General features: G+C 43.9%; 1 protein-coding gene across 1 annotated transcript; it reads right to left on the bottom strand.

Moving 5' to 3' along the window:
• Positions 1–3,785: 3,785 nt before the first annotated feature.
• C7H2orf69 (chromosome 7 C2orf69 homolog) lies at positions 3,786–9,575 on the bottom strand. The gene is made up of 2 exons (XM_050899697.1): positions 9,270–9,575; positions 3,786–7,746 (listed from the first exon to the last, which is right to left on the bottom strand). Exons 1-2 carry the CDS (start codon positions 9,573–9,575, stop codon positions 6,907–6,909), a joined length of 1,146 nt encoding a protein of 381 aa, XP_050755654.1. The 3' UTR covers positions 3,786–6,906.
• Positions 9,576–10,296: the final 721 nt, after the last annotated feature.

The following is a 10,296-nucleotide window of genomic DNA, read 5'->3' as shown; positions in this document are numbered from 1 at the left end:
TTAACAAAGGAAACTAACAATTGTGACTGAAAATGCTCTCTGAAAGCTTACTAAAAGAAGGAAAATTTATTCTGAACCTTGAAGTAATGGCATTCTGCTCCTTTTCAAGTACATGAGATGTCTATATACATGAAGAAAAAACAGGTAGAATTTATTTTTCCCTTTTGTTCTACCAGATGCTTTTCTGGTAATTTGCTTAAGTAGAATTCGCCACTTCTTGGGTCACTTGGAAACATGTAATGAAGCCCTAATGACAGGAAATGATGACAAAGCCATCACTACTTTATAACTCACACTACACTATATGCAAAATGACTGCCTGAATCAGTTTTCCATGGTTTCCACAGTGACGTGGAACAGCTAATCCTGTGCAAGTGTTTTTGTCAGTGGGGAGAGTGAATTATGCTGTTGATACTGATAGAATGAATTTCGTCAGGAACAGTATGTCTGGCAGTGGGACAAGCAGTGCCTGCCACATAGGTGTTATATGACCTTGCATTACTGGCTTAATGACTTAATGTTATTTTATGCAAGTTAAAAACAGTCACCTTGCCTCTGAACAGAGTTAAAAGATCAGTAAGACCAACAGAAAGCGAGTTTGCCAACGTCACCAAGCTGTGTGGTGCGGTCGACATGCTGGAGGGAAGGGATGCCATCCAGAGGGACCTTGACAGGCTTGAGAGGTGGGCCCATGCAAACCTCATGAAGTTCAACAAGGCCAAGTGCAAGGTCCTGCACATGAGTTGGGGCAATCCCAAGCACAAATACAGGCTGAGTGATGAGTGGATTGAGAGCAGCCCTGAGGAGAAGGACTTGGTGGTGATGGCTCAACATGACCCGGCAATGTGTGCTCGCAGCCCAGAAAGCCAACCATATCCTGGGCTGCATCAAAAGAAGAGTGACCAGCAGGTTGAGGGAGGTGATTCTCCCCCTCCACTCTGCTCTCGTGAGACCCCACCTGGAGTACTGCATTCAGCTCTGGGGCCCCCAACATAAGAAGGACATGGACCTGTTGGAGTGAGTCCAGAGGAGGGCGACGAAGATGATCAGAGGGCTGGAGCACCTCTCCTATGAAGACAGACTGAGAGAGTTGGGGTTGTTCAGCCTGGAGAAGAGAAGGCTCTGGGGAGACCTTAGAGCAGCCTTCCAGTACCTAAAGGGGGCCTACAAGAAAGCCGGAGAGGGACTTTTTACAAGGGCATGTAGTGATAGGACAAGGGGTAACGGCTTTAAACTGGAAGAGGGTAGAGTTAGATGAGATGTAAGGAAGAAGTTCTTCACTGTGAGGGTGGTGAAGCACTGGAACAGGTTGCCCAGAGAGGTTATGGGCAACAGGCTGGATGGGGCTTTGAGCAACCTGGTCTAGTGGAAGGTGTCCCTGCCCATGGCACAGGGGTTGGAACTAGATGATCTTTAAGGTCCCTTCCAACCCAAACCATTCTGTGATTCTATGATTTGAAAAGGCTGTCTTTTGGGGATTGCAGTCTGAGACGTCCGCCTTTGCTTTTGTATTGCACAGGGACACCAGACACACAATTCACGTTTGTGGATTCTGCTAGGCAGTGATGTACCTAAAAATGTGGCTCACAACAGAGCACACATATTCAAAAATTTTTACTATTCTTTAAATTCTCTCATATTAACTGATAAGACCCCATGTAATTTAAAATAAGCATTCAAGATAAATGGATGGGTGTCCTGATTTCGGTTGGGATAGAGTTAATTCTCTTCTTAGTAGCTGGTACAGTGCTGTGTTTTGGATTTAGTGTGAGAATAATGTTGATAACATGCTGATGGTTTAATTGTTGCTAAGTAGCGCTTATCCTAAGTCAAGGATTTTTCAGTTTCCCATGCTCTGCCAGCAAGCAGGTGTGCAAGAAGCTGGGAGGGAGCAGAGCCGGGGCAGCTGACCCAAACTAGCCAAAGGGATATTCCATACCATAGAACATCATGCCCAGTATATAACAGGGGGGAGTTGGCCAGGAGGGGCAGATCACTGCTCGGGCATCGGTCAGCGGGTGGTGAGCAATTGTGTTGTGCATCACTGGCTTTTTTTCTTTTTTTTTCCCTCTTCTTTTTTTTGTTATATTCCTTGTCATTACAACTATTACTATTATTATATTTCATTATTATTGTTAGTATTATATTTTACTTTAGTTATTAAACGGTTCTTATCTCAACCCACGAGTTTTACCTTCTTTCCTGATTCTCCTCCCCATCCCACTGGGAGCGGGGCGGGGGGGGGGGAAGTGAGTGAGCTGCTGCCTGGTGCTTAGCTGCTGGCTGGGGTTAAACTACGACAATGGGGATACTTTAACCTCAGTGCTTCAACTTTCAGTCTGTATGAGACAAAAAATATTCTTTATCTGCAGAGATGAAGTAACTGTTAGCTTAGGAAAGACAGCATTGTAAGAAGCACCATAAGAAGTGCTGTGGAAGGCGGCAAAGCTGAGCTACATGAGCGTGTGGACTAGACCCAAACACAATGTGAACAGTGCATGGCAATAACGAGTTAAGATTGTGAGGCTATAATAGCACAGGAATGTATATAAAATTATAAAAGCTGTTAATATGTTTTAAAAGGCTTTAAGGACTTTGTTTAACCACTTAAAAATAGTTGTTCATGATAAAGCAGAACTTATAGCTTGCTTAATGCTCTTGCTTAATGTTGACCAATTTTCCGATTGGAGAAATAAGAAAATTTGGAAAACCCCAGAGCCAGTTTGAGCCAGAAAAAGGAGACATAATAACCACTAGCCTAAACCACAGCCCCAGAAACAGGAAAAGAAAGAACCTGCCTAGAGACAAGAAAAAGGACCCAATGAAAAATAAGACGACTCCAGACCTGAATATTACTATTGGACCGGACTGTTGTGTGAGGGGTGGGAACACAGATTGTAAGAGCGTAAGACTGTATAACTGCCCAAGGATTTTAGTGTTTGGGGTCCCTCTCCGGAGGCACCCAGCTCAAGCTGTCTAAATTTGTGCACCATAGACAGAATAAATTACGCTTTTATTTCGAAGGCCTTGATTAGAGACTCTGCTTCAGGAAACCTAGGGTCGAGCCTGAGGGAAGAGGAAGCGCCCGAGAGTGAGTGTGTGTGTGCGAGGAGCCAAAAGGGGCACCCGTCGACCCAGTGGAGTCGCCCACTGCAAAGGGACTCCGGTCCTAGCAGTTAAAGTCTCGGGTGGTGTGTGTGTGACTCCTTGATTGGTGTGTGAATGCTCGGGCAGCGGCTTCTCCCTTAACAGTTGGAAGAAAAAACAGGCGATGTTTTCTTTCTGCAAATAGCTCAAAAAGAACCTGTTGGGAAAACTTGAGCACACGATGATGCACAATCACTTTTATCTGTGAATATCCACAGTTGTAACATGCTAACTCGTGAACTGACTTAGCAGTCTTATTTAAAATAATTTCTATGACTATTTAAATACATAGCACTCCTGTTATCTCTATCAGCAATAATGCTAATTTAGTAAGATAGAACAGCTCACCATCAAGTGCTTGTGCTAACATAAGGGAGGCAGCAGGATGTTATCAATGGGAGGACAGAAAAGATCGCTCCTTTCAGCAACATGTTAAGACTTGGACCCTTAATCACCTTTCAAAATTAGGGACCAATACTAATTCATGCAGCAGCATTTACAGAGATGCGATTAAATTAGTCCTAGATAGGAAGAAGGTTACCAAAGTTTCTAGTATTTAAGATGCACACAAAATAAAATCATTTAAGTCATACAGAATCTGGACAATTTCACAGAATCAAGCCTTGTTTTAAAGGAATTTAACAGGCACAGCTTAAAACATTTTAGCATTTCTCAAAACCTGAAGAATATCTTGTCTATTGTACAAGAAACAAGCATGTAATATAACGAATACCAGCTATTACATACTAGTTTGTACTAAGGCCTGTGTAATGTTGCTCACTCCATTGAAAAACAGAAGTGTCTTGAACTAAACCACTGTAAGCATGAGAATCACTTAACGTTAGGCATTTACATCTAAGCTTATTAAAAACTGCCTTTACAGTTAACATCAAAAAACAGGCATATACAAACTATGACCCATTTCATCCTAACATAGAAATGTTCGCACCCTTGGGTACTTCATGCTAGCTTTCCCATGCATGCGAGATGACAGTAAGCTGTTTTAGAATTACAGGTGCTGACTACACAAATACAAAGCCTCCTTGAAGAAAAGCTATCAAATCTGATTTTTTTAAACTAGGTCTCCACAAACACCTGATAAAGCTGAATCCACAAAACTTAACTGCACATTACTTGTTTAATGGTTTTGCATTCACATCGAAGTGGTTTCACCCATTAGAAATAGTTTATTTTCTACATTGTTTGCAAAATTTATTTTTAGCATGCATTGTAGTGAATGACAGAGGCACATTCCAACAGAGTACTACAGCTGTTCAGAGAATGAAAAACAACCAGTCAGTTTCCCTCCACAACATGAGGTCTCACAAGATTAGTTTTACAACAAAGTGCTTATTCTTCAAATTAATACAGCAACACTCAAGCCTATTTTATTTAACAGTTATCGTAAGCAGCCCCCATCAAACAGGTTAATATTATTTTCATAGGACAGCCATCCAGAAACTTCTGAAGACAATGTCAATATTTTAACAGCTGTTTCCAAAAGCTTGCAACAACCTACTCCTGCTGTTTTGGCTGGCACAGAATTGTTTAGAAATTGGTCTGGGATCTCCACTGTTATTGGATAGGGCAAGTTTTAGCATACCCAAGTTAGCCTGGTCAGTCTGAAACTGAGAGGGAGCAAGATTAGTGGTGTGTTTTGGGGTTTCTGTTGTTTATTTTTTTAAATTGTATTTTATAAGTGGATAATTAAAGATATTTCAAGCAATTTGTAGGCTTTCTATTAAAACCATTTTGTTAGGTGACCCATATTTCCTTTACAGAAAAAAGTCCTCGCATATGCTGCAAGTGTTATCAAAAGGACCAAAAAAGGGAAATAGCCTTCCTTGGAACACATAAACAAGTTGTTATGAGCCCATTAAGAAGGTAATCAATAAATAGAGTTGAACAAAGTCTCCAAGAAAGAGCTTTAAAAAAAAGCAGATGGAACTAGATTTCAGATTCTTTTATAAGATGTTAGAGTTGGTTTGCATGTTGCACTTTTCTCCATCAATTAAAATAGATTATTTCCCCTTTTGATCAACTAGGTACATTAGTCTAATTATTATTAGCAATAGAGTTCACTTTCACATTATAAGGTGCACACTTTCTACTACTTTTAATATTTTAAGTAGTAAGAAAATTTTCTTAAGAGTTCAACACACTTTTCTCATTCTTCAGTTATCACTAACATGTGCACGACCTCTGCAAGAGTTGCGAAAATGCTGTCTCCAGTGAACCTTGTAAGTTTTAATGACGCCAATAGAAGAAAGATGACCCAGGACTTTCCTTCCACAGTGTAAGAGTCATGGGAAGCAAGAAGCAGGGGGAAGATGTTGCTCAGCCATCAAACATAGGAACAAAGTTGAATAAAATGCCTTTTTTCAGAACGGAGCCACATTTGTATGTGTAATCTTCACAGTGTTTTGCTAACTTGCTTTTCTATTCCTACACTTCCAGGAAATCCAAAACCATTTTAAGCTACTGGTTCATTGTTAATAGCTGCAGTTGTCTTTAAGACTGATTCTAAGATTTATTTGTAGATAAATGGAAAGTTACTTACAACAGCAGAAAAGTTCCACTAATACCCTCATTTGTCCATCTTTCAGTAATTCTTTCTAAAGAACATTCAGGTTTGGGGCCTGAACTACATTACATCTTTCATATCTGATTTGTCCAGCTTTGTATTTAATTAGAGGGGGTTTTTTTCTGTATGAAAAATTAGGCTCTGAAAATAGATTTTGGGTGGCTCTAGAAGCAACTACTGCAATACATTTAAAGGAGATAATAGTTTTAAAAACCGAAGCATTTTGAAACAGCTACAGTCAACATAGTCTAAAATTTTTTATGCAACTTGTAATATGTTATGTACTTATGGCTCGATTTAGATCAACATCAACGCAGCAATCAGCAAGAAAAACCTCACCAGTCCAAGGTAGGGATAAAGACACCTCTTGACTTGAATATATAGATATTACTGCTGGTCCTTATAGAAGTTAGTCAAAGCAATAGCAAGGTATGTTGAAACAGCAAAAAGCTACACCTTCATGAACATTCTTGGTCACTTAACATAGCTATGTCAAAATTTTCAAGCCCCCAGATGAAACGGCTATTCACTAGCAGATACTACACAATGAACTAATGAAACTTCATAGCGACAGAAAAGGCAAGGCACACATAAGGAAGAAAAATGGGTTGGCACTATTATTCCAAAGGTAAATATTTGTGACTTTGTTTCAGTTAGGAGAAATGTTACAAAACTGGAAGATCTAATTAACTAATTAAAACAGTTTTCACCAAAATATATAACTAAGATTGTTCTAACAATCATCATTTTCCTTAAGCCAAAAAACTAACGTTATGTCTGTTATTGACGAAGACCAAAGCTTTTAGCCCTGGAAGACATTTGAAAGTCTTCAGTACTTTAAACTCCCATTAAAGGCAGTATACGACGTTAGACATCCAGGACTAAAAATTATGCCAACAGTTTGAGAATAAAAGTTCACATTTAACAAAAAACCATGTATAGGATTGTTCTTCATAACACTTTTTTCCACTAATCAAATGACATCTGTTGTAGGTATGGGGTCCCAATCCTCCTTTTTAAGCTACTGAAATTTATATATAGTATCTATTAGCAACGCAGGACTGATCTAGTATTCTCTTCAGAAAGCATCTGCTCCAAGTTGTAAATCTAGATGACAACATTTACAGTGTTAAAAGTGCTTTTACAACGAATATACTATTCATATGCCTACAGTCTCAAAAAACTTCATGAACTCTGAAATGGTTATCTAAGGAGGCAACATCATTAGCGAAATGTAGTTGATCATTTATTTCCACACCAAATTCTTCAAGTATCTGTACAAATTTCTCATGCTCTCTCCCAATCCATGACCTCATTGTGTCAAACACTTGATATGGTGTAACATGAGCATGAACTTCAATTCCTGTCTCTGCAAGTTCTTTCAGCACTTCAGGGTAAGTAACCCAAGTATTGCTTCCTCCCGAGTGACCACCATCCAACCAGTAAATTGCTTTTATGTTTTTTAAGAAGGGATGTGTATTCTTGTCTTTTTTAGCTTCCTTCAGCTCATAAAGCAGCTGGTTCAAAACCACACAACCTTTACTGAAGCCAATCAAAGTAAACGACACTGCACCTACAGCAGACGGTATAATGAAGTTCATAGCAGAATTATTAGAGCATTCACAATCTCTCTCTCTTTCTGTGGATGAGCAGCCATTTGTTGTAGGAACAGACTGCGGCTGTGATTTACAAGCAGCTATTTTTGCATCCTTGCTGACACCATGCACACTTTTCTGGGGCAGCAGAATATTCTGAGAGAGTCTGAATGCATTAACTAGCAATGCATGGAGATGCTTGAAAGCTCCAAAGTCAGTGCTGTGCTCTGGTGCTCCAAACATGTTGCTCGCCACAAAGTTGTCGTAACAACTGAATTTGTGCAGGTGCATTCGAGAACACTTTACAACCCAAATAAAGCTATTAGGGAACCGGCGAGCAAGTATGGTAGCAACATTTTCAAAACTCCAGTGCTCCCACTGAAAATTTTCTGGGTGGCAAGACATGATGTCATGATAGTTCTGAAAAATTAAAAAAAAATAGAAAAGATGCATTACTACATTGTGAAAAAGACTTCAGCTCTGTCTAGCGTACTTATATTCATAAGAAAGGACTGCAACTAACAGAGAAACATGCACTGAAGAGGCGCTCACTTGCTAGGCTTCCAGAACAAGAAACATATTAAAGAAACTGGCATATTTAGATTTACTTATTCTACTTTAATATTTTTACCACACATTTTTAATACCCCCAAAATTAACAGAATAAAAATAAGCACATGGAAGTATTCATAATTTTTGTTTACTTCACTCCAAGAGAAAATTAAAGTATTATTCAACTTAGTGTGACACAGAATACATAATTTTACTGTATTATCTCAATCTGCAGAAATAGTATTTATTACAAACCAACAAAATATATTGTTGGTTTGTAATCCATATTTCTGCAGAAACACTCTTATTACAAAGTTATATATATTAGAAACCAACAATAGACTTAAAACTTTGTAATAAGTTTTCTATCTTTTATACAGGAAAAAAAGATTTCCCTCTCATCCAGCTGCAGGGAGTCTTTATTCCCCTTGTTCACATCCATATGGGGTACAGATGGAAAAAAATTAACCCCCAAGTCATGAACGATTCTCACCTCTGAATTCATAATGGCAGAGAATACTGATTAGTTTATTTTATTAAGGAATAATAAAGCCATAGCCAGGAATGGTAATCAGAAAGGTTTTCTTAGGCCATCCCAATCCTTCAAATGAAAGTCCACAAAGTTCTGCATTTTTACCTTACAGAAAAGGAAAGCCTTTCCCTACAACAAAAAGACACTACCCCTGCTTTTCAGAAGTAATGACTTTCGAGATTAACTGACTACCCAGAGTACCAGAGTATGTAATGTTACAGAGGTCGACCACATGCTTAGGGACAGCACTTCAGAGTCTCTTTTAAATTTCTTGTCAACTCAGAGACAACACATGCCTTCTTCAGGACATGCTGAGAAAGCGTCAGCGCCTGTGAAATACCCACAGGACAGGGTCTGGGATGTCTGTACACCTGCACAGAGACGTGGTGCTAAGCCTGATGACGACAACTTGCCATCTTAGGATTTCATCGTCTTCTCTCCACCAACACTCTTTGATACGATTTCAGACATTGCCGTCACCGCCAGAAATGTCAATCTGAGGCAGTGCTACAGAAGACTCCCCCTCCATTGCTGCTCCATTTCAGGTTTCAAGAACGGCCCATTCCCGCTACGTTCACCCGACGGTAACGGGCAGAGAGCGCCCAAGAGATGCTTCCCCCAGGGCAGAGCTCTGACTCGCCGCGGCGGGATCCCCGCAGCCCGGCGATGCCGTTTCCGCCGCGGGAGCTGCGGCCGCCACCCTCTCCCCACCCCTCACCCCCCGCAGAGCCCGTGCGGCCAGCGGCTCCCTCCAGCGCCGCTTCCCCGCTCCCGCCCTCCCGGTCCCCTCAGCCGCCCGGGCCGCTCCCACCCGCCATTGCTTATCGCCCTCGGCCGCCCGCAGCCCGCCCCGCCGTACCTGCACGTCCCCCGGGAAGTAGACAACGTGATGTTGCGGCGGGGCCGGGCCGCGCGGGGCCGGCGGCAGCAGCAGCAGCAGCTCGTTGGCCCGGTGCGGCTCCGCGCCCGGCACCTCAGGCAGCCGCAGCCACGGCGGGCTCAGCCGCGCTGAGGAGAAGCCCGCGCCGCTGCCGCCGCCCGCAGGCCCCGCGGCGCAGGCGGCCGGCGCCCCGCAGAGGCTCATGCTCCTGCCCAGGCAGAGGGCAGCGGGGCCGACGAGCCCCCGCAGCAGCGAGGCGGCGGCCGGCGGGCACCGCTTGCTCATGGGAGCGCTCGCCCCGCGCCCCGGCGGCCGCCTCCCGCCCGGCCGGCCACCCACCCGCGGCCCGGCCACGCACCGCACCGCGCCTGCGCGCCACCCCCGCCCCGCCCCCCCCAGCCTCCGCCTATCGGCGCCGCCCGCGGCCCCCTCGAGAGACCCGGCAGGGGGCGTCGCACGTGCGCGCCGCGAGGCCGCAGCCGAGCGCGGGGGGCGGGGCAACGCGCGTCTCACGGCTGCCCGCTTCAGCGGTGACGTCACCGAAGCCTTTAAAATGAGCGTGGCGGGAAGCGGGGGGCTGTGAGGCGGCCGCGGCGCGGGTGGCGGCCTTCTTCCTTAGCGTGTCCATCGGTTCCTGAGGGTGCCGGGCCCGCGGGGCGCTTCTCAAAGCCTCACCGCGGTGTTGCGCACCAGCACTCCCGTCAGCGGGGCTCAGATGCTGGCTTGTTCCTGGGCGCCACCAGGCTCTTCTCTCCTCCGGCCGTGTGGCGCTCCAGGTGAGCCTGCGCAGCTGCCGGCCCCTCGGCCTCACCCTGCCCTTGCTAAAACAAAGTTGAGGTGGCAGTGCCCAGCTGGTGTTCTGTCTGTGCTGCCTTATCTTGAAAATAGTGGTGGGCTGGTAAATCCTGAGGAAAGCTAGGCCAGTAGGTGCCTCTGAATTTGCAGAAGGCCTCCTGCAGTGCAGTAAAACCCCAGAGTGTGTTGCTGTAGCACAGTGACAGCACTA

The sequence above is a fragment of the Gymnogyps californianus genome, chromosome 7 (assembly GCF_018139145.2).
Source record: "Gymnogyps californianus isolate 813 chromosome 7, ASM1813914v2, whole genome shotgun sequence".
Taxonomy (NCBI): Eukaryota; Metazoa; Chordata; class Aves; order Accipitriformes; family Cathartidae; genus Gymnogyps; species Gymnogyps californianus.
Note: the sequence above shows the minus strand (reverse complement) of the source record. Positions and strands in the feature narration are given on the sequence as shown.